This window comes from Camponotus vicinus, unplaced genomic scaffold, assembly GCF_025532165.1.
Source record: "Camponotus vicinus isolate PSW18456_S1 unplaced genomic scaffold, iyCamVici1.0 SCAF_1, whole genome shotgun sequence".
NCBI classification, from domain to species: Eukaryota; Metazoa; Arthropoda; class Insecta; order Hymenoptera; family Formicidae; genus Camponotus; species Camponotus vicinus.
This window is the reverse complement of record NW_028141945.1, coordinates 37,190,114-37,214,023: the sequence shown is the minus strand read 5'-3', so window position 1 is coordinate 37,214,023 and position 23,910 is coordinate 37,190,114. Positions and strand designations below refer to the sequence as shown.

General features: G+C 29.3%; 4 protein-coding genes and 1 long non-coding RNA gene across 8 annotated transcripts; all 5 read left to right on the top strand.

Moving 5' to 3' along the window:
• Nucleotides 1–2,596: 2,596 nt before the first annotated feature.
• Nucleotides 2,597–7,191, top strand: LOC145965112 (uncharacterized). The gene is made up of 5 exons (XM_083088454.1): nt 2,597–3,388; nt 5,604–5,900; nt 5,992–6,219; nt 6,521–6,862; nt 6,966–7,191. Exons 1-5 carry the CDS (start codon nt 3,320–3,322, stop codon nt 7,050–7,052), a joined length of 1,023 nt encoding a protein of 340 aa, XP_082944580.1. The 5' UTR covers nt 2,597–3,319; the 3' UTR covers nt 7,053–7,191.
• Nucleotides 7,192–7,834: 643 nt separating this feature from the next.
• LOC145965121 (uncharacterized) lies at nt 7,835–10,127 on the top strand. Of its 2 annotated transcripts, XM_083088463.1 has the most exons (5): nt 7,835–8,024; nt 8,714–8,788; nt 9,022–9,108; nt 9,188–9,500; nt 9,612–10,127. In XM_083088463.1, exons 1-5 carry the CDS (start codon nt 7,965–7,967, stop codon nt 9,983–9,985), a joined length of 909 nt encoding a protein of 302 aa, XP_082944589.1. In that variant the 5' UTR covers nt 7,835–7,964; the 3' UTR covers nt 9,986–10,127. The 2 variants fall into 2 exon arrangements, with proteins under 2 accessions (XP_082944589.1, XP_082944598.1); XM_083088472.1 differs by lacking the exon at nt 8,714–8,788.
• Nucleotides 10,128–11,437: 1,310 nt separating this feature from the next.
• LOC145965098 (uncharacterized) lies at nt 11,438–16,575 on the top strand. Of its 3 annotated transcripts, none has more exons than XM_083088434.1 (9): nt 11,438–11,555; nt 12,251–12,357; nt 12,492–12,550; nt 14,343–14,526; nt 14,758–15,113; nt 15,428–15,505; nt 15,590–15,779; nt 15,869–16,104; nt 16,196–16,575. In XM_083088434.1, exons 2-9 carry the CDS (start codon nt 12,318–12,320, stop codon nt 16,250–16,252), a joined length of 1,200 nt encoding a protein of 399 aa, XP_082944560.1. In that variant the 5' UTR covers nt 11,438–11,555; nt 12,251–12,317; the 3' UTR covers nt 16,253–16,575. The 3 variants fall into 3 exon arrangements, with proteins under 3 accessions (XP_082944560.1, XP_082944568.1, XP_082944551.1); XM_083088442.1 differs by having other exon boundaries at nt 11,447–11,539; XM_083088425.1 differs by lacking the exons at nt 11,438–11,555; nt 12,251–12,357 and having other exon boundaries at nt 12,364–12,550.
• Nucleotides 16,576–18,628: 2,053 nt separating this feature from the next.
• On the top strand, nt 18,629–20,390 carry LOC145965089 (uncharacterized). Its single transcript, XM_083088399.1, has 4 exons — nt 18,629–19,056; nt 19,308–19,406; nt 19,745–20,104; nt 20,215–20,390. The coding sequence occupies exons 1-4, from the start codon at nt 18,910–18,912 to the stop codon at nt 20,299–20,301; spliced, it is 693 nt and encodes a 230-aa protein (XP_082944525.1). The 5' UTR covers nt 18,629–18,909; the 3' UTR covers nt 20,302–20,390.
• A 193-nt stretch (nt 20,391–20,583) lies between these two features.
• Nucleotides 20,584–23,229, top strand: LOC145965092 (uncharacterized). Its single transcript, XR_014436610.1, has 4 exons — nt 20,584–20,778; nt 21,283–21,352; nt 21,586–21,677; nt 22,618–23,229. It is a non-coding gene; the product is annotated as an uncharacterized LOC145965092 (long non-coding RNA).
• The last annotated feature ends 681 nt before the right edge of the window (nt 23,230–23,910 follow it).

The window sequence follows — 23,910 nt, the reverse complement described above, 5'->3', positions numbered from 1 at the left end:
AATAAAGATTATTAATAGACGTCTGTAAAACGCATTGATTAACATAACATAATTAATTTGCGAAATGTTCTGTAAAAAAAATTGTATGTGTGTTATAGAGATTCATTTCAATTTAATTTTAGTTCCTTAAGTTGTATATCTGTGACTTTTGTTTTATATGACATTCCTGAACAAGAGAGACAGATAGAAAGAGAAAGGAAAAAATAAAAAAATTATATAAGATAAAATTCTCTTACGCATAATGCGAATACCTGTATAATTTTTATCTATTACATGTTGTATTATTTTTGTATAGACATAATTTCAGATAATAAACATAAATAGGATAAAATTAAAGAAAATAAAATACAAGATAAATGATATTGTTTGACATTAATTTCTTATTAAATGATATTGTTTGACACAATTACCATAAACCAACTGGCATTTGCATTAAAAAAATATATCATAACATATGATAGTATTTGGATATTTTTTTCGGATATTGTATATAATTTGTATATAATTTTCAAAATAATAATATTGAAAGTGCGTAGCATCAAAAAACTTCTATTTGTTCAATAACGGAACCGCATAGAATTTTCGTAAATTTGTTCCGTTTATTACAGGAATATGTAAGGTATGTCGTAAAAATGTTGACGACCTTCGAGGCTAATTCTCGAGGTATCGGGCAGTGGAGGAAACTCATCTCGTTAGTTTGGGTTCTGCCGTCCAACAAGATGCACTTGTTTTTACAACTTTATCCGCCGCACTCATCGGTGTAGATTCGCGACAAGTTGTAACTTATAAATTTGCAAGCACGGACATTTTAGTGCGAAGCATAATAGTGCACAACAGTATAAAGCTTAATAGTGGACAAACTAATAATTTGCTGTCAGAGATTATTCTTATTTAATAGGAATAATATAAGATAAGAAGGTAAGATAATTACTGTTTTAATTATATTCAATTCATCTTTTATCTACAATAAATATCAAATTTTAAATATCTAAATTGAATATAGATACAATTCCTATATAATATTATATTAGTTGCATTGATCCAAATAATTTTCTGTGCTGTGTGTTTATTTTCATATTACAAAAAATTGTGTTATATTCTCGCGAAATGATGATAAGTTTGAACTAGATCAATTCAATTTATCATCTAATATCACGCAATATATAAATATCATGTTTGCGTATCTAATTGCATACCACATTATATTATTTTTTATCTTCTTACAATCTGACCTCAAAATAAAATTGCTTAACTTATATTGAAAAATTTGCATTTTTTTGGATTTACTTAAAATTATATAAATTCATATTCAAAAACATTTTAAAATTTAATTACTTTTTAATAAAACTGATAAATTTGAGGAAAAAGAGTTAAATATTGAAAAAGTCTAATAATTTGCTCAAATAATAGACTCATTTGCAACAATTGTTTAGCATCATGTCATATGTCTGGAAAAGAATAATCATGATAGTATAACATAATAGCAATAATCTTATAAATTAATGTTTTATTTTTTGTAGCCTTTATAATAAATTGAGATTTCTATAATAAACGTAAGAGTGAGATAAGAATTAAATATCAAAAAACTTTCCGATAAAAAAATGGACTTCTTACAGATATATATTTAAAAATTCAAGATTAAAAAAAAAAGTCAATGCTCTTTAGAAATTAAACATTATCTATTCTGGAACTAGTTTCTTCTAGTTGTTCTAGAAAAATATGAAATGTTTTTTATAATAATGTCAGATTTAGAATAAAATTTTAATTTCAAAATCCTTTTAATCTAAGTTTCTATAAATATAATCATCATATTATATTATGTGAAAGATCTTTAATTAATGCTCCACTATCTATTCATTAAGGTAAGGTGTTCTGAATTCAGCATGTTCGGTCAAGGCTTTAAAGGTCTTTAACATTTAGACATACTTTCGTACAAAAAAAAGTTAACCTAAATAACAGGATTTTCTATATCTTGTCTACAAATGTACAATTATTGATTATAATTGACTACGATAATTTTCGCAAATTTGCTAGTTCCCTAGTTTCTAATCAGCAGCTTATCATTGTAACTAAATTTAAATTATTTTAAATCATTATTTCAATTTTAATTAATTAAAATTAAACATTTAATAATTGATTCCCGGAGAAATTCTTCTTGCAAATAATTTTTAATGCATTCAAGAAGAAGTATAAATATGTTTTTAAATTCAATCTTGCCTTGTTTTACTTTACAATTATTTTATAATTATTTTAAAATTAATATAATGCATTAAATATAATACCAATAGGTAAGTAATAAATGTACAGGTAAAACAGTAAAATAGAAGATATAATAAAATAATAGAGATAATATAAAATCTCGTAGACAAGTATATATATATGTAATAGATAAGTATTGATATAGTAGACATGTGCCATTAGGTAAGTATTGACGTGCGAGGACACGCTTATTACGTAAGGCAAGTGTATACAAAAAGATGTATGTTACATACATAACCACGTAAAGTTCCACTTATATTTTGTCAAAGAAAATTTTGCAACATGGCGTAATGAAACTAATATTTGCCATTCACATCAAATATTCACTAAATATTATTATTTTTGCATCGAATATTACTGTAATATATTTTATTAAATATTAAATATAACTGTTTAATATTTCTTGGTTGCTATTACTGTTATTTTTTTATACTATAAATATGTCTCAGGAATCTATTATTGTTATCATTATGAGTTGAAAAAAATTTTGATAATGGTTTTTATAATAGAGAAACTTTCCGCAGATCGATGCAAGTGGAGCATTTCAATGCAAACTAATACGTGAGTTTCTTATTTAAGCACACCTTTCACAATAAGATAATTAGCACTTGGCAACCGGAGCGTGTCATGTCCAATGAAACTGGTTCCGAAAATGATAGTAAAAATAAAATAATATGACACTGAACTTTTAATTAATATACTATTTTTAATACCATTTGGTTTTTTTAAAAAATCTCACTTGATAAAAATTTTTTTATCTCTTAATTGTTCAGTCACATAAATATTGTACTAAAAATTTAAAAAGCGGACAAGGAATTAGCGGCATTGCTATTATATTTACGGTATAATTTACGCAACTGCAGTCAGATATATACTGATGATTATAACGGAACTGATCTCGATTACGTGTGTGATTACGAAGAGTGAAAGTGAAAGATGGAAGTTATGTACTGCAGTCCACGTGGATCTGAGCCTCGAGCAGGTTTTCGAAGACACGAGCGGTTAAGTACTGCGGCCGTCGATGTCCGTGCAAGACGAAGTCCGCATCTAATGATTACTTATGAGAATTTTTAATGGCCTACTATTGTGCATCTGTGTCCGAAAGAGAATACAGCAAGTTGTGCTTCATGTATGTGTTAAATAAGAAATGATTGAAAATGATGATTGTGTTGATATCTAGCGTGTTCGCGACTTTAATTTTAATCTTAAATTCTTAATCAATTTGCATTTTCCTACTAAAGCAATGACGAAGTAAGAATAACTTTGAACGAAGAACGGTTTTTCGCGCATTAATCTTTGAAAAGATAAATAGATAACAAAATCATATTCAGTTAATTTTATGTAAATTTATTTCAATATCAATTTTCATTTTTCTGATATTTCATATATTAAGTTTTATTATACATAATATATAATCCTAAAAATAAGAAAGTTAATGGCATTCCTTAACATTTTTGTTGAAGGCCATAAATTTATCAGAAAAAATCTAGCAAAGTTAAGATTACAAATTGTGTGTAAAACTCTGCATTTTTAACTTTATTCTTAGAATTTTAGTATTACTTTTAAATAGCATAAAAGGAACCTTCTTCCTAGATATAAAGAAGATTGTATGCTGCAAAAGGAGAGTGAAACTCGTTATATTAGAAAATAGTTCGCTAAACCTTGATTCTGTGATAAGTAAGGCCCACGTGCTCCGTTTAAATCACGCCACGTACGCCTGCATTTTCGCAATCAATAGAGATCTCTTTGTGTTTGTTGATTTATTTCGCAGAAGGAGAAAGTTCCATTTGCCATATTACAGATTTAGAAGCTGGTGACGTTTGCAATTTAAAATATTGCAGCGCGGTATCACTTCAAATTGTGACACAATCAGCCAACATTTAAAATAATCATACTGTCAGCGGTCGACATTAAATGTCATATAGTTGCAAGACTCAAAACAATTTTGTGCCGGTATTTCCTAACGAGTGGATTGCAATATTTGACTATCCAAATACATATACAGCTATAATGCTCGAATACCTTATACGTTTAGCAACTCTCAGTTATTGAAATATCTATTTGCAAAACGACGAGCGCTGCAGGAGGTCCGAATTTTGGATGGTGTTGCGACACGCCGGACATTCAACGGACTCTGTTATTTCGCAAGATGCTCAATAAGGTCGGCCGTTAATTCGGTGCACGTATTATACGTTCGCGTCATGTACAGCGAGGTGGTCGAAATGGCTCGTCGAAATTCTCGAACGATCCTTGTGAAGGCAAATCGCCGACGTCGCCATAATCGATTGCGGTAGTTATGCTTGGCCGGCAGCGGAAGTCATCGACCAGTCGCATAATGCGACTGTATTAGGTCGAAGGGAGGCAATTTTCCGAACGATTGTGCGTGAACGAGTCATAGGAACGTTTTATCGTCAGTGAGTGACGCATATATCTGTCAGTGGAAAAGGTTCTCGAGTTGAGACAACTTGTGTAAAAATTTAATATAAAGTTTGTGAAAGAATTCGATTGTGTGTTCGAGAAAGTTTGAGGATGTCGAATAATTTTTGAAGCAATGTGCACGCGCTTGAAGAAAAGGAACACTTTAGTATGTGTCTTTGGATTTAAAAGCCCTTAAAGTAAGTCTATCTAAATATTTATATATAAACAGGAATAGAATATAATTGAATGAATTAAAAAAAAACTCGGATATACACACACATATATAATTCCCTTATTTATATAAATTAGAAATTGTTATAAATACTGATTAAGTTATAAGTACTGACTATGTTGTGAAAGTATTATTGGAAAATATTGTGAAAATTATGTAATTGATTTATAAATAATGAATCGTAACAAAATTATAAGAATCTATCAAATTACGATTGTTAATTTTCCTTTCGTGCTTCTTAAACTTTCCTTATTTTATTAAATGAATCGTCGACTTATATAATAACCGTCTTTTCCGTGCATTCCAGTCATCGTTCGACTCTCACTAAGCGATGTTTCTTCGGTCTCGTGAGTTGCAGTTTTATAACAACGCAATCTTTACTACTGTTATGACATTGTTTACATAATATATGTAACACATTATTTTTTATTATGTTAAATTAGAGTTTGAAGATGATTTTTTATACTATTATTTCTTCTCCCTCCTTCTCTCTCTCTCTCTCTCTCTCTCTCTCTCTCTCTCTCTCCATATATATATAACTGTTTAAAATATTTTGATATTTTTATTCCATATTTTCCTGATTATAAATTCATAGATCTTGATTTCTATTTTAATGATTAATTAATCCATTAATTTCTTTTATGATATACAATTAATCTGACGTGTCCTTAATCTTATGAATATTTTCTTACAGATGTACATATCATCAATCAATGCTTTTACAGCCTGTTGGTTGCTTCTCTACTCGATTAAACCACTTTACAGCGAAGTTAAGAAGTCTCACATAGGATCTTATGAAATCAATACAATGTATCAGTCCGAACCGGTTCTTCTTGAAAAACAAGTTCAGTCTAATGTCTCAAAACTTCCACAGTACATTTATCATCGTAATTATCAATCTAATTCAGTGCAATCTCAGCTACCTTCGATGGACATGCATCATGAAGCCTACGTGAAAGAAAATGTGGCAAAATCTATGCCGGAATATCAGGTAAGAAAAAAAATACAAATTATATATCATTATTTAGGAACTCAATATTGTAAACCGAGAAACTCTTTTAAAAGAAAGCGGTTTTTTGTAGTTGGGTTATCAGGAGACCGGAAAAAAGAACGAAGAGATAATGCTGAAGATGGAAGTATTGGAGAAACTGTTGTCCGAAGATACTGACAGGCATGATGTTGAGTCAAAGAACACTGTCGAAGATAGCATCATCGCGGAAAGCATTCCTGAAGAAACCAAAAGGGTCGTTAGACAAGTTCGCAGGAATCGGCCAGGATTCTTCTATACTTTAGCGAGACTTGCTTTCGAGGTACGAACAACACAAGTATCACATATCAAAATCGGAGCTTGTCACAAATATATAATATAATATAATATAATATATTAAATAATTTTAAAATGAAAGAATCAAAGAAAATATAAAGATTCAATATAGTATAGAAAATGTTAAATATAGAGAACAATTATTTTTCTGTACAAACTTCGGGTCATTTCTGGATATAATTCTTTCTACAAAGAACGAAAACAATTTTTATCTGCATTACGTTATTTAAGTCGAACGGGAAAATGGAAGTTTCGAAACATTTGATTAATGTTCTACTTTATTTCAGACATTCAACGACACGCGATCGGCGATTCAACAAATTAGCAACATTATCGGCGAAAATTTCGAACCGGATACAACCGCGCAACCGCCAATAGTTAGGAGTAATCCATTGCAAGTACATAATGCGACGACAGTTTCTACTACTTCACTATCGAATGATCAAAATAATTTGTCCAGCAACGTGGCAAATGTTAATGTAACGACAGTTAATGCGACAACCACGACGACAATCACGACAACTCAAGCACCTTTCAGATTCACGCGAACCGGACTGCAAGATCTAATAAGCAGAAATTTGCGTGGATTAATGAGACTCTTCAATATCGAATGGCAGGATGCTCTGAATGTGAGTTTTTATTATATTTATTTTTTTATTAATTCTGGATATATTTATCAAATTATTGTTTAACTATTCTATTATAAACATAATAAATTTTCTTATCTTTCAGCAATCAGACATATCTGTCAGAGAATTTCAAAGAAATCTCGGAAATCAGATAGGCACTTTCCTACAAGATAATCCAAACGCTTTTTAAAACTAACGAAGACTATAAAGAGAAGATCAAAATAAATGATGGCGATAAAAATATTAAAAACGAGAAGCTGTATATATATCTTGTACATAATATAGTGACAGATTTATGATGAACAATTCCATAATTTAGCCAAAGATTACAGTGTTGTCATCTATAAATTATAAATAATATTTAAATTTGTGATGTTGTCTGCATTGTTGAATATTTATGCAATAATCCAATTTTTTTATAAAAAAAAACATATATATGGGCGGAAAAATGACTATTTCTTCATTCAATTTGATTACACATTTTATTATAAATTTACCAATTAGATATATATAGTATAATTACAACCTTTTATTTTATCATATCACTCAAATAAATCGTGCATATTCCGACTGTTAATCGTGTCAAAGTAGCCATTGCCTGTTACTTTCGATTCTGTTTTGCCATCTCTCAAAGTATTCGAAATGAATAACACATCAAATTACAACTGACATCAAATGGCGTCGAAATTCAGGCTGAAAGGATCCGATTTTGCGGTTGCATCACGAGTGAACCATCATCTTATATATGTCTGCGTATATCAACTTACGTAATTGTTGCGACTGCTAACCCACGCCAAAATTTTACGAGCGTAAGATAAAGAAAGGAAAAAGCGAATAGTTTATTCGAATAATCGGCCGGCGCGAAAAGAGGACGAAAAGATCCGGGGGACACATATGGCACGTGCAATAAGTAGAAAGCAGCTTCTTTTTCGTCCGAGGAAATCATGAAATCCTTAAGCCCGATTGGTCGACACCTTGTGTGGGATCTCGTGGCAGCCCTTATAGATCGGCGAAGCGGATCCACGATTCAATCGTCGACTTGTGCTGAAACTAGCTGGAGCTAGTCATAAACACGTAATTTGCCGCGAGAGATATCGAAAGGATGTTTTGGCGCTGCGGGTTTTTCAACTTTCTTTTTCTACTTGGCAATGTTGCGTACGGCGTAAGTTACTTATTAATGGATATTATAAATTAAGGTAAAAATCCAAATGCTAAGAATTTGAGTTATTTACTTAAAAGATTAAAAATGATAAGCATAAAACATTTTATACCATTTAAATTTCACAAACAGCATTTAATTCTTCATATAATGAAGTTTCAATAACCATCAAAATATTTATATTATTTTTCTCGTTATAATAAGATATTATTATTTCTAATATTATTATTTTAACTTATATTTATTTTCTGGGATGACAGATTCGAAGCTGAAATTTTATTTAAAAATGTTCAAAGAAGCTTTCTACTTGTGATAATTTTAATTTTATCCTGCTCTTGAGGGCGGAAATAAAAATTGCAGTAATGCGAATTCATCTTTCCAATAATTAACGATAATTATTCGACACTTTTAATTCGCAAAAAGTGAAAGCTGCGATAAAGACTAGCTATCAGATCCGCATTTACGCGTGCAACGACCTATGTAAACCTACATACACTCGGATGCAATGTCTGATGATAGATTAAAGTGCGCGTAGGTCGTATTTATCATATCTATCTCGAAAAAGAAATTTCCATGCAAATTTCCAAGCGTAATTTCCTCTCTTTAAACGCGAGAGAAAAATGATACGTCGGAAGTATTTTTACGCTATCGCACAAGAAAATGAAATTTATTTCCTCCTTTATGTGCCTCAGGAAGTCTCGAAAAGCAGAGTACGACGCCAAAATCCACCCGCACAAAATGGTGAACTGATAGATAACATCTTTAACGTAAGCATATCGTGATAAAAATTTATCTATCCGCTAAATATTAATCGATTAAAATCAATTATTGAATATAAAAAATGTTAAACAGGAGAAAGAATTGTAAGAACTTTTTTTACGGAAAATACTTTGATAACTTACATTTTTTACAAAAAGAAAAGAAAGAAGAAATTTGCAATTATCGAATCTCAACGCATATATATAAATTGTCACATTTAAAAGAAAATTGTGCTTTGCAGATACCTATCACAGCGATCAGACAAACCGCCGCCGCTGCTCAAGTCTTTTCGCCGGAAAATACACAGACAATCGACAACATTGTTAAAGTCATGTATATCCAGAATTATTCACATTTATAACCAAGTGTACTTAATTATCTTTTATAATTAATAAAATTATTTACAGATCCCCATTTCGACTCTAGAAGCTGTCGGCACGCTCGTAAAAACTTCAACGGAGCAAAGACAAAACCCGGAAAGAATTCGAAATCGTCAAGAGAGGAGAGAACGATTGATGGCCATAAAAGAGCAGAAGAGGAAGCGAAAACAGGAAATTCAGGACCAGCAATTGCAACTGACGAGAGTTGTTAGACATTACCAGAAGGATCCACTTGGATTAAACGCGTGGAGCGATCTTCTGTTTGGGCATCACTCTAGATTAGGTGGCATTCGCAGGCTTCATGGGGGCTTACATGGCCACGGAATTCTCGGCAGTCACGGTGACTATTCTCACTGATTTTTTTTTAACAATAAAAAAATAGGAAGCACATTATTATTGCAATGTATTTAGGCAAGTGAGATGCAAAATATATTGTTTTTACTGTTCGAAGGTGGACTTTTGGGAAACCGTCCACAACATACCTACGAGGTCCATGAGGATGTTAATGAAGATACATCTTTTTCCTGGCACGGGCTGACCGCTGGATTCGCTGGTTTCCATGGAACTCGACCTTCTAGTACTGCCATCAAAATCGAGAATAAAATTGCTCCTCAAGAAAAGAGGCAGAAGTCTCCCAAATATCCGAGCTTTGACACAAATTCCCAGAATAAAATCACGAAGATTAGAAATAAGCTGATACATGAATATGACGATGACTCGTCAGAAATAGAAAATAAAATTGCACCGAAAATAGAAAATAAAATTGCACCGAATATAGAAAATAAAATTGCACCGAGAAACGGAAAAATAACATTTGTGCGATAATAATGTAAATACAAAATAATATTATGTATATAATCTTAAATTTTGATAAGCATTTTTGTCATTTTTACATCACTCGCAAATTTTATATCTTGTGTTTAATTTTATAGTATTATTCTAAAAGTATACAATTTCATTAAGTCTATTAAATTAACATGAAATATTTATAATAATATAATAATATAATAATATAAATAATAATATAATAATGATATTGATATAATGAATTGTAATATTTTGCACAAATAAATATTTTTTACATTAATTAATATATGAAACTTGCACGTGTATATTATATTTATAAATATTTCTTCTTTGTTTTTGACTTTATATTTTGTTTAAATCGATGAAAATGTAAAGTTTGCTATAATTTCTTGTAAAAAATGTATTTTATCGATGATTCTTGAATTTCCAAGGTTTATTTAATTTTATTTCTATTGATAAAAACAGTATAAAGAAACAGTTATAGGAAATAACAATTGATTCATCATAATTAAAGTGAATTGATTCATCATAATTAAAATGAATTGTACACCGCATGACTTAATAATTCGAAGATTTATATATGACATCACACACAGAAACATAAGCTCATTTTACTTAACAATCGGACGACACTTAAAGTGAATATGATGAATATAAAGGAGATACATTAGGAGACGCATTATAATTTCCGGTAATCAAACAATCGTGAGTATTTCTCTTTGAAATTTTGAGATAAAAATAAATATACTTTGTTAGATAGTATAATGTAATATGCTTTTAGCGTATATACACTAATGCAATTTTCATTTTAATTCTAGTTATTTATTGCGAAGAAATAATGATTAAAGACCTTAATTAATATGAGCACGAAATTTTACGAGGAACTAGTCAGTAAAAGGTCATATCTTGACCTTCGCGAAACACGCTTTATTTTTTTTATATTGTAATGTAAAACTCACGCGTCACATGTATTTATGTTTACTGAACGTTGCAGTTTCTTTTAAATTTATCTTTTAGATTTATCTATTTTTTTAAATATATACATATATCATTAAAAATCATATATCATATACGTATAAATTTTATTTTTTGTCATATAAATTTTAAATTTAGATATAAAAGTACAGCAGATTGTTCAGTTATATATTTATTACCACAAGAAATGTAAAAGACAAGTATATGAAATTAAGTGTAACGCACACTAAAAAGGCGCGTTATAAAATTAAATATAATTTATTTTATTGCTTTCCCTTTTAAAGAATTGTAATACAAGAGAATCGTATTAAAATAATAATATAATCAAAATTATATGTGAAAATAAGAGTGTTTAAATATACCGCCATATTAACAACGGAAATTCAAACAAATAATCAAATGAGATAGCAATAAATTGACCTCTCGCATGACATTGTAACTTTATATAATCCTACTTGATAGTCTCAGTCTTTTACAAAGCGTGGAACTGTCACGTTCGCTGTTTATTTAACAGATATTATTATAGTATAGTTTTGCGCAATTATAAAATCGACATATATTTTTATCAAAAATACAGTAAAAAGTAAAAATTTTAAGGTAATATACTTTATCGGTGAGTATGAATTATATATGGTCTGAATATTGTGATTTTAAACCAAATTTTAAATAACTTTAATCACAATATACAAATAATTTTTCCAATTAAACTTCGCATTTAAAGATATCATTGATTATATTAAATTATTGTAAATATTTATTTTTGCTATCGATACTCTATTAATATTCATAGATTGTCCTCTCCGATTTCATTTATATTTTATTATGTTAAGACTATTGAACATAATTTACAGCTTACATTTTAACTTGATTGAATGAATTAGAATATTCTCTTCAATTCTGCATTATAATAGCGATTCTCTTTCTGATATTATGCATGCGCGATCAAACAAAGTGCAATCAAATTTTTTAAAATACAAAAACAATAAAAGAAAAATAATAAAAGAGAGAACATATGTAAAGTTTATTAAATTATCTTTCTAAATATTAAATTAATTTTTGCTAATAATGGTGAACAGAAATTTCTTTCTTTATTCCAACATAAAAATTATTAGAAAACGAAATTTTTCCAGCATAAAATTATTTTTCGTTTTAAAGAGTATATTCTGAACATACGATGATTTTTCTTCGAACTACGCGATTAATCATATCAACTTGCACAACAAAAGTCGCTAATAATCTTCTCTAAATCGTTTTTATTAATAGTTCAAGGAATAAATCAGTTTAAATCGTTTTCTTCAATCGTTCAAGGTTATAAATCCGTTGGACTCTGTACCATAGACTCTAGTTAAACGAACAGAGCGAGTTTATCATACGAATGATACGGATCTCGTTGAGTTTCCCCCTTCCAGCAGCAGGTGAGTAAGAGATGCCCTCCGGTCAGGCCGAGAAATGACTACTACCTACCTGCCTACTAGCCTCGATCCTTCGTCAGTGAACGCTAAGATGTCGTTCGGCAAGGTAGCTAACTGTTTGCTTATCGCTTTCGTAGCTCTAGCTAATGGAATGCCGCAGGACCAGATTACGGCAACTAAAGAATCATCTGAACCAGTGAGTAGAAGATGTTTGTTTTAATTTAATCGTTTATCAGCATCAATTATAAAAAGCTTATTTATAGATTTTTCTATCTGATGAAAGAAACATGAGTGCATATATTTAGAATGTAGAATGAAAAATAGAAAACAAAATTTATATATTATCAGTTATGTAAAGATCTACAATTTTATATAACCAAATACAATTTGGTTTTTATTAATTAATTACGAGATTATATAAAAAATAGAATTTTGTTGATACTGAGATATAAGATAGTACAATAATGTATATGAGACAAGAAAGGTATCATTATATCATGCGCATTGATAGTTGTACATGATAAAATGAGATGTTGCTTTTCACTGAATCTGTTACTTATTGCATCCAAATCGAACAATTACATGAAATATGCATACATTGCTAGATGGCAAAATCAAATACATCGAACATTACAAAAAAAAACAACGCAACGCTTAAATTGACCTCGATTAACATTTTTATATGTCTCTAGTATATAATATAAATAAAAACGATAATAATTTTTGCGCTATTATTTATGTTAAATATTTAGATAAACAGCGCGTAGATGTGATATGCTTCATTATAATTCAGTTTTTTTATTCCCAATAATTGCGAAAATGATCGTATTCTGCGTATCGAATGTAGCTTTAACGTCATCATGAATGTTAATTAAGATTATAAAGAAATGAAACAGAAATTATGATGAAAAAAGACGAAATTGATCAATTACTCTTTGATTGTGAGAGAAAAAATATCTTACAAGAAAAAGTTACATTTAATCTGGTTAGATAATCAGGCAGTCGTGTAGTCAGAGAAAGGATCACGGAAATGTCAGAAGGTTTGCACAAAGCTGAATCATCATTCATCGATATCGTTTAATTAATTGTCTCAATTATAAAAAATAAAAGATATATTATTTCGAATTTATAACAATCTGACAATTAATTGTCAGAGCAGAAATATGCGATATGAAGATTTATTAAAATTGCTATTAAGAAACATCTGCTATAAACAAGAGAATTATGTTCTTTATTTATAGCTCTGAAGACACAAAGTGAGATAACTTAAAGATCATGAAGCTTAACAGTTCAGAATTATGTAGTAATAAAAATAATGAAAAAAATACGAAGTTCAAGTTTATATAATAATAGCACTTATCGCAAATTTTCTGTTTAATAGCGATATCGCATGTTATTAAAAATGTTTGTATTTTTTAAAAAATAGCTAAAATAATTGTCGTATTTTTTATCTAATTATATTTTTAATCTTGTTATATTTTTTATCTTGTCTATTTTGAAATAGTTTTTGTGTCATTAAAAGGAAGTATAATATATTTATTTTTTTAAGCTAATATTATTATATATTTTAACGCGTAGATAATTCGTAAGCAGTATTGATATTTTTGCGCATCGTTTTTTTAAATCCATTTACGCAATATCTAGCGTGAAAATATTCGAAGAAAAATATTGCATAGTGCAACGTCACGGTAGGTAGAACTTAGCCGGAAAGTCAATAATGAATAAAACATTTGCGTACACATTTCTGAAAAGAATCGACCTTTCTATGCCTTGTGATAGAGAAGAGACAGGAAACGTAATTATAATGTGTCATCTGCAATCTAAATATGGAATATCAGATAACATTGTGAGACAAACTCGTGCAAGTTGTGCAAGAGAGAGAAAGAGAGATTTCTATTTAAGATTACATAAAATAATCCATCTTGCTCTAATACATTCTCAGTTCTGATAAGTAGATTCTGATAAGAGATTCAATTGTCACTGCATAGCTCCCGTTTCTCCAATTTACTAACGGAGGACTCCGGGTGAACTTTGGAGGCTATCATGCTCAAGCTGGACTCGGCGGACTTCTAGGAGGGACAGGGAGTGGTGGACTTCACGCGAGCGCGGGAACTCCGTGGGGTGCGTCCGCGGGTGCGGGATTAGGTGGCCAATTAGGCAGAGAAAATCTCGGTTAGTATTCTTCAAAATAAAAAAAAATATATTACATTAACATTAAAGAAAGAGAGAGAGAGACGCATTCTTATGTTTGTTTATTACAAATAAAATTAAAGACAAGACATCTAATATATATTTGAAAAGATATTACACAAGACAGCTTTTGTCTTCCGACATAAACTCAATCGAGTCTTCATCGAAGACATAAATATCGAAGAAACGAGTAAAAGCGAGATGTATTTTCAGGCGGCGGTTTGTACGCTCGTGCTGGACTCGGTCGTGGAAGACCGGAAGCTGCGGCCGGTCTCGGTGGAAGATTGGATGGACGGTCGTTGAACCCGATCTCCGGTGGTCTTTACGCAGGCGCGACACCGGGTGGTCCAGGTGTCGGCGTGCAACTTGGCGGAGGACTTGGCGGAATCGACGGAGCTGCGGCCGGTAGCACGGTCGACGAAGCTAACGCGGGTGCATCCGGTGCGGGAGAGGCTAAAGCAACAGCGGATGCAGCTACGAGCGTAACGAAGCCGAGCAAGGGCCGCACGAACATACAGATCATACGTTCGAAAGCTCAGAAGGAGAGAGACGAACAGAAGGAGAAAGAGGTTTCGATCGATATGTTTTTTTCTTGAGTTGGCCTTTTACTTATAAGCGAAAGATAAACAACACATATTATGATTTTCTAGGTTTCGAATACGATATCGAAACGAGATATCGAGAAACGCGAGGATGTTCATTGATATTCTCTAACACGCCTTCTTAAAATAATAATCGTAGTTTCGTAATTAGTATCTTAATAACTGCATAACCGTATTTAAATCCGATATTATGAATTATGGGATAACTCTTTTCTAACAATCATCTTTGTACAAATATATTATGGGATATATCATCTTTAAAATAAATCTATCGAATGCAGAAGGTGGTGGCGCTTGCAGCTGCCGCGTTGCCAACTAACGTGTCTGCAGATGGAAAGGTCGAGTCGCCAAACAAAGAGGTGATAAAAGCAGAGAAATTATCGAGCAATTACAAAATGATTGGCGAATTATTATAAACGTTTCTCTCTTCTTATGCGCGACAGATACGTGCAGTCAAAGTCGTTGCTGTGCAACCTCCTGCAGCGGAAGTTGGTCTGGTCGGATCGATTAGTCTGTTTGGAGCGGCGCCAGTCGTGAAATCCGTCGAAAAAAACATTGTGGTCTCTGCACCCGTAGCACCTATTGCACCTGTTGCACCTGTACAAGATACAATTAACACGGTTACAACAGTCGGTGAGCAATCGTTGTATAATTTATGAATGTTACTTATTAATGTTACATACTTGAGCGTTATTTTATGAATCATTCCTTTCCTTTACTAGACGAGAATCCAACCGTAGTTGTTTCAAAGCCTGTACATCCGCGCTGGCATTTTAGAAAGAGGTTCTGGACCGTTCCTAGGAAAGTGGTCTACGTCGCTCCAACGGTAACAGCTGATTCTCAAAGCTCACCTTCGGACGTAGTCGGTGAACTCTTCGCCAACTCGGTGGGAGTTAGTGGCGGTACAGTTGCTGTGGGCAAAGTTTATAGCGGATCTTTATTCGATGACATCTTCAACGTAAGTTAATGCCCCGTATAATCATCTCGTAAGCGTTGCATCATGCACAAGAATTTACGGAGTTTCTAATGAGCTACTACTTTCTCTTCAGATTCCAATTTCTACGCTGTCCGCTGTGAATCAGTTACTGAGAAACAACGTCGGCTGAGACTTCGCATTCTTATATAAGTTTATATTTGAAAATACTATAGTCGTGCAATATATGAAATTCACGAGCGAGGATCGTGAGCCACGTTTTTTTCGCAAGGTCCTCCGAATATATTTAGCGTTCTCGTATATTCAGCCACTTTCGTGTTTATTCCAGCCTACTTATGCATGACAGGCACATACGTGATATCCATCCTGCGATTTCCTGCACGTGATCAGATTGTAATTCCGTCTAGTAATTTAACATGCGATAGTATTTCTTTGTCTCAAGCTGCAAGTCATTTTAATAAGACACATTAATAAATTTTTATACGAGAAAAGGAATTTGCCTGACACGAATTATTTATGTTCTCTTGAATTTAATTTTATCATTTTACGACTTATATTACTCATGCGTATATATGATATGTAAACATCATACCATACAAAATTTAAGGATATTTCATCAAGAATGGATATTTACTTTGCTTCTTACTTTGCCTTATTGTTAGAATGGATCTCATAAAACCACAAATGATTGTTATAAAACGTTTGTCATTAACCACAACTGCATTATTATATTTAAGCAATTAAAAGATATATAATGCGATTATTAAAAAAATAATAAGGGACGATAATAATATAAAACTGGCAGAGATGTAAAGAGAGATAGAGATAGCAAAACAATGAACGAAGAATAAGTATTGTAAATCATAAGCACGCTAACATTAATAAAAAATTTAAGAACAAAAGAGAAGAAAATGACAAGAAAAACGGAGATATATCATGAAAAATATAAAATATTAAAATCGAAAGATGATTCTATGATTACACATATATAATGTAAATATATAGCGAGCTAAAATTTTTACTCGAGAAAATTTAATGCGTAATAATTAAAAAAAACATACGTATAATTAAAAAAAAAATACAATAAGTCTCAATTAAAGCAAATTCGTTGAAACGGAAAACTATTTAAAACAAAATTCGCTCGTTATAAGACAAATTCTACCAATATGTTATCTTATGCAGTACATATACGTATAAAATGAACCTTGAAATAATTTCTAAGAGTATGAAGAAATGCATTTTTCTGTCACAAGAACTCCATTCTACGTCATTATACTTGCCAATAGCCATTAACATAATCATGTTTAAACGGAAAGAGTTATCGCATTTGAGACATTACTTCATCAGAATGGTTACGGTATGAAAATAGTGGAAATATCTCACAGATATTAATAGGAATTAGTTAAATAAGATGCGATCTTAGCAACGTTATTTCAAAACGCAGTTGCGCTACTATTTATTACTATTACTAGAATATTACAAAGTGTCCATTACACATTAATTTTCTTACGCTACATATTATTTAATAAATTTTAAAGTAAATAAAAACAAATGTCTTTGCCAATGTATGAAAATTAATGCATGTAAATATAATAAATATTAATGCATAAATATAAATATAAAATGTAAATATAAGTGTAAAGATGTCATTTAATCTACAGAATTGCATAATTTAATCAAATGCAATTCTTTAAAAAATTTAAATCTGAATAATGAATAGTACAGTAGCAATGTTAATAAAATATTGGCACTCAAACATTTACTCACAGTTATGACGCCACGTCTTTTATTTGTTATCAGAATAATAATTTTTTATCATTTATTGTTTGCGTTCGTAAATCAGTCACGTAATGTAATAATAAAAACTACGTGCTCGCTTGTATAAATAATATCAGGCGCTCTGTAACGCATAGAAGTTTATAACTTAGAAACATATTCAATTTTATAATAAATTTAAATTCCTTTTATTTTTGCAACTAAACAAGAATAATCTTTATAGAATAATATGTTATATTTTGTAACAGAAAACTTTCTTGACAAATCAGATTGCAACATCTCTCATATCAAGTTATGTTATAAATTCTGAGGTAATATTGCTGGTCGCTTCTATTATTTTAATATAGTTTAACTATAACTATATAATTGCTATAACTATGTGCACTATTTTTGCAATAATAAGATGTATATTATTGTCAAAATATATTTTACATTTATTCTCTCAATAATCTTATAATTTATATTGATTAATCTTAATAAACGCATATAATGAAATAAATTATTTATTATTTTATACCTCAATTATTCTATTCTTTTATATCTAAGAATATATTATTATTATTTTTTCTTATTTTTTCTTATTATTTCTTTATTATTATTTATTATTATTATTATTATTTTATTATTATTTTTTCAATACTAATAGTCTCAAAGATTTTTTATAATAATTTTATATTAATTTATACAAATTGCTACACGTGTATGTGTGCGTATATCGCGATTTCCAATATGGACAAGCATACCGAAAGAGAAAGTAATACAGTGTCGTAAACTGGGTAAGTAAGTTCGTCATCGTGAGCGAAATCTGTTAGTCGGTTGTTCGCTCTTCAATAACGAACTTCGACGAGATACGTGCCATGTTTTTAAAATTTTGTACCTAACGATTATTTAAGTGTCGAAGTAAATTAGCAAAAAAGTTACTTTATATTAATCATTCGCTCAACATCTCTATAAGTGCAAATATTCTTTGAAGCGCGTTGTGTATGTGTTTAAAACTCTTCTCCGTGTAAAATTAATTTTATAGAAATTTTTTATATACTATATTAAAAAAGAATGTTGCGAATTATAATAATTATATCGTTTATCTGCTGGTTTGACTCACTGAGTGCTCATCCTGCGGATGAACCGACAAAGTTTATCCTCAACAACATACAAAATAATGCAGAAAACATCTTGCCTTCAAAATTGGAGGAAGCAAAGGTAAATTTGCATTTGTAATATCCGTTTTGCGAAAATATATGAAAATGCAATCTTTAAAAAATATAAACGTCATAAAAGGACGATACGCGTTATCTTTTTTTTTTTGTTTAAAGCGATAAAACAAGCAAATCTAAATTAATCGAAAATTCTATATAAAAAATTCCTCAACTACTCTGTACGAAATTCTAATTGGATCTTCGAGATTCGCCAGCATGTGACCGGTAGGCGAAGTCAAAATTACTGTTTTGTAGGAATCGTTAGGACGTGTTATTGATGCGATTAGAATCGGCACAGGAAGATTTATCAATTCGATAATATTGGCCAGAAACATCATTATCAATCGAGCGGAGGTAATTATTATATCTATCGAATTTTTCTAATGATTATATGCGGCAGATATTATGCAAATATACAAACAATTGACATATTATTGCAATTAATATTAATCAAATATATTTTTTATCGGTAACGATTTACAAGAAATCATAGTTAAAATTCTATCGTAAATAGGGTGATATGTGGAAACGTCATTCTCGCCTGTTAACCAACTAAAATAGCAAATATTTAACTTATTATTGTTATTTTGCATTTTCTTTTCATTTTCGCTACTTATTCTTACTACTGTTAAATAACAATTTATTTAATTTGTAATCGAAAAATTATAATATTGTATCTTTTTCTTTTATAGCAATTAAATTCTAAAACTAACGAAGCTCAAAATAATCTTGATCCAGTAGTAGTTAATAAGTTCGACAAGTCTAATCAGAGCCGCAGATCGGTGCAAAGTACAACACCGATAGTCTTGTTCCATCCATCACCACGAGAATCAGTTCGTTTAGAAAATGAGACTGAGCAAGCAATTTTAGAAAGACGAAAGCCTGACAACATCAGACAAATATTGAATAATATTGTGACGCCTACGCCAATCGTTGATGGAATTAAGGAGGAAGAAAAATACGGTAATACAGGAGATAAATTTATTGGATTGGGGAACATGATCGTTAAGGGCTTCGTAAATCTCACTAATTCTTTGAGCACCATAGTAAACGTAAGTATCTTGCAAAGCAATTGATATATTATTGACACGATATTTCAAGGTCGATCAACGATCGATTATTTCAAGAGCATGTAGAACAATTAAATTGTGCGTATTTTCAGATCCCTTATAATGCCGCCAAACAAACTTCTCGAGCAGTATCTCAAATATTAGACCAATTAGGTAAACGGCTCATTGGACTCGAATAATAAATATAAATGTAAATACAAATATGTAATTAATTACGAAAGATGTACATAGATCAGATAAAATATAAATAAATTGTCTTCTATGAAAATTTTTTGCTTTTTGAGGATATATAAAAACAAATAAGAATGCAAAATACTATGATATGTGTACGCGTATGGAAGTACTGATATCAAAATTGGCTACAATTAACAATAGCACTTAACAATGATAACTTTATACCTTTTAGAATAATTTTCGAACGAATGATAAGATATCATTTTCTCTTATAAGGAAGTTGCAGCTAAGTCAAACGAATGTCAGTTTGCTAAAATATTTTTTCTACAAGTTTTATTCGCGAAATAAAGATACTATTTCTAAAAAACTTAGTATTTTTAAATTGTGTTGTATTTTCTCTTGAAGATATTATGATGATGCAGTTACGTATACTTTTACATATATTTTTATTATTGTTCTTCGTCGGAATCGTCTTCGGAAGGGTAAGTCAATATATATCGAGTATATGTATACATTTTGCATTATGTACAATAATTTAATTTTTTTCTATTATAAGTAATTCTTATCGTTATATTGTCAAAACTATGCTGATATTATGTCACAATCTCTAAAAAAATTAATAATATTCTCTAAATAATTTTTAAGTAAGCAAAAAAAACTGAATGAGAATTACGACGAAAGAATTTTCTGATAATTTAGCATTGAAAATATATTTCTTCTAAATAATATTTCTTCTAAATAATATTTACAATAAAATTTATTGAAAGAATTTCATAAATTCTAACTGCAAAATTAAAGAAAATATAGTACTAAATTATTACAAAATCCTGGACATTTTAATTTATAAGTATGTTTGTGATAGAGATGAAACCTACTTATTACAGTATTTTTATTTAACTATCTTAATTTATAATCATTTTACATAGAAAATAGCTAATTTGAATTAATACACTTAAAAGCAATTAATAAATTATCTTTTCCTTTAGCATGCATCATTGTCTGAAGAAATATTGGAAAGAAAATCGAGAGCTGTGAGTGAGGAAAATTTTTTTTTAAGTAAGTAGTTCTCGTTTTTCAAAGTTCATCTTGTTAATAGAAAATTTATTAGCTTTTGTATCCTATTTACAAAGTTTTTTCTTCACTTTGTTTCGGACCGTTTAGTTTCTGCTATTTTAAACTTAATATTTTACTTATAATATTATCTAAATTACTTATAATATTATCTAACTTTGCATAAAGGAAGGGGAGGATTAAATTAAAATACTCAATTGTCTATTATACTTATTTAGAGTTCGTAGAACTATTTGTAAAGTTAATAAACGTTTTGGATACATTATGCAACTGTAAAGAATTGAAAGAATTTATTTCTATGGAGGACTGGGTAAGTAATTAATATATCTAATTTAACTATATAATACTTTTACTAAAATACAAAAAATATTCTAAAAAAAGCAGTTCCGCACATTGCAAAAGCACTTTGTTTCATGATTAATCTATAATCAGTTTCCATGTAGGATAATCTACTCTAATTCAATAATTTTTTGTTGTCTGAGAAATATGAAATTAATTTTTTCTAAGCTGATTGCAAATATCTTCTTATTTTATAAGTTCTTGATTATTATATTATTTGTAATTGATATTTTAATTACTAAATAAATTACTAAATGGAAATTAAGATTTTATAAAAATAAGATATCTAATTAAAAAATTAAATTAAATAAAAAGTAATATATTTTAACTATTCATTTCTTGAAGTTTAATTTGCAAGACCTGATATATTTTTTTAAATCGTTTATATATAAGAAAGATTATATATTTATACATACATTTTAATACATATTTTTGTTAAAAGAACATTGTTTCTGAATTATATAAACAAAAATGTAAATAATATTTTCCAAATAAGTCGTGAAATATATTTTGTTAAAGTTGTCACACAATTCAATTTCTGTGTGTGTGAGCTGCTTAAGTAACACAACACTATTGATATCATTTTTATACTTATACACACACATACTATATATATATATATATATATATATATATATATATATATATATATGTAAAACTTTGGAAATTTAGCTTAATATATAATATTGTACAAGTATAATTATTCTTATTCTAATATTGATACATATCAAACTAAGGTATAAGATATTAATAAGGTATTAATAAGATTAGTAAAATAATTTATTTAATCGTTATATATTATATGCATATACAGTACAATATGTATATGTAGTACAATAAATAGTATTACATACAAATTATTTAATATTAATATTATCTTTTTATAAAAACACACTTTTTTTAATTTGCAGCCAATATGTAAGATGAGTAACACATTATCTCAATTATCTTAAAGTCAAAGAATATTTGGATACAAAAAATTTGGAGGAAAAAAGCAGCTATGAAAGTTATAAACATAAGTTTTAGAATAATTATAAAATATTTGTTTCTATTTTCAAATATTTGTTTATAATTATTTTTATTAGAATTATAAATTAAATATTCTGCGACAAAATAATGTTATAATTCGTAAAATTTTGCTTTAATTCTAACGCAATGAAGTAATTATCTTGTAAGATAAATCTTTATCTTTGTCGATATAATATGTTACAATTAAATGTTTATTTGTAAAAAAATATATTACTGTAATCTCTTTAAGGATTTAATGTAAGGATGTATCTCTTTTCAATCATGCTAAGTAATTTATATGAAAAATGTTAACTCTTATGTATGCTAACAAAATGATTCTATAATTGAAGTAAATGAATTATGTATGTTAAACAATCATTAATTTTATTGCAAAATTGTTTCGTATTCGCAATTGCTCATAAATAATTGAATTGCAACTTGTAACATAAAACTAATAACTAAAATATTAATTAAAATCGCCTAATCGTTTAATAAATATTATTATACAAAGTGCAGATATCGTTTGATTTTTATTATATACCTATGGATTTTATTCATTAATTAGCTATGTATAATAGAAAGTTACATCATCATAGCTTAATATATGCATAAATATTAATAATCGTGATAACTACCGATATTATTTGACTCATCGTCGATACGATAAGTTCTATTAAGGTTGATATCGGTATGTCAAGGCGGTACGAAATTGCGTCTTTTTTCACATTAATTATGTGAAGACACGCGATATACAAGCGAGGTTGTCGCAAGAAATAATTAGTCTTCCGCTATTAGATAAGCAAGAAATGACATTCGACTACATAAAAGAAATACAATACGATCTACGTCGTTTTTTAATATTCTATTGTTCTTTGCAGCTAAATACTTTCATCGTAAATATGTGTAAATAAAAGTCTTTTTTATAATAAAACAAAATCAGCTTAGCATCATTGTTTGATATGTATTCTAAATGCAAACTATTTGTAAGATTCTGTTTTGTCTTAGCATTCAAAATAGAAAAATAAGCGCTTTCGATATTGTGTTTAATAGTTTGGAAAAATAAATACAATTATCCTGACTAGATCAAATAAGTAACGAAATAAAATATATATAAATAAATAATCCTTCAAACTAATATTTCTATTTTATTAGAAACATTTTGAGTTTTTATTATTTCTCAAAAGTAGTCATATTTA

What these genes read in the sequence shown, in the direction of transcription:
- LOC145965112 (XM_083088454.1), top strand. Translation starts at nt 3,320, where the DNA reads ATGAGAATTTTTAATGGCCTACTATTGTGCATCTGTGTCCGAAAGAGA. An exon ending in TAGCGAGACTTGCTTTCGAG is followed by an intron (nt 6,220 to 6,520) that starts GTACGAACAACA and finishes ACTTTATTTCAG; the next exon opens with ACATTCAACGACACGCGATC. An exon ending in AATGGCAGGATGCTCTGAAT is followed by an intron (nt 6,863 to 6,965) that starts GTGAGTTTTTAT and finishes CTTATCTTTCAG; the next exon opens with CAATCAGACATATCTGTCAG.
- LOC145965121 (XM_083088463.1), top strand. Translation starts at nt 7,965, where the DNA reads ATGTTTTGGCGCTGCGGGTTTTTCAACTTTCTTTTTCTACTTGGCAAT. An exon ending in TTGGCAATGTTGCGTACGGC is followed by an intron (nt 8,025 to 8,713) that starts GTAAGTTACTTA and finishes TATGTGCCTCAG; the next exon opens with GAAGTCTCGAAAAGCAGAGT. An exon ending in CGGAATTCTCGGCAGTCACG is followed by an intron (nt 9,501 to 9,611) that starts GTGACTATTCTC and finishes TACTGTTCGAAG; the next exon opens with GTGGACTTTTGGGAAACCGT.
- LOC145965098 (XM_083088425.1), top strand. Translation starts at nt 12,392, where the DNA reads ATGACTACTACCTACCTGCCTACTAGCCTCGATCCTTCGTCAGTGAAC. An exon ending in CTAAAGAATCATCTGAACCA is followed by an intron (nt 12,551 to 14,342) that starts GTGAGTAGAAGA and finishes GTCACTGCATAG; the next exon opens with CTCCCGTTTCTCCAATTTAC. An exon ending in ACGAACAGAAGGAGAAAGAG is followed by an intron (nt 15,114 to 15,427) that starts GTTTCGATCGAT and finishes TATCGAATGCAG; the next exon opens with AAGGTGGTGGCGCTTGCAGC.
- LOC145965089 (XM_083088399.1), top strand. Translation starts at nt 18,910, where the DNA reads ATGTTGCGAATTATAATAATTATATCGTTTATCTGCTGGTTTGACTCA. An exon ending in TCATTATCAATCGAGCGGAG is followed by an intron (nt 19,407 to 19,744) that starts GTAATTATTATA and finishes TTTCTTTTATAG; the next exon opens with CAATTAAATTCTAAAACTAA. An exon ending in CTTTGAGCACCATAGTAAAC is followed by an intron (nt 20,105 to 20,214) that starts GTAAGTATCTTG and finishes GCGTATTTTCAG; the next exon opens with ATCCCTTATAATGCCGCCAA.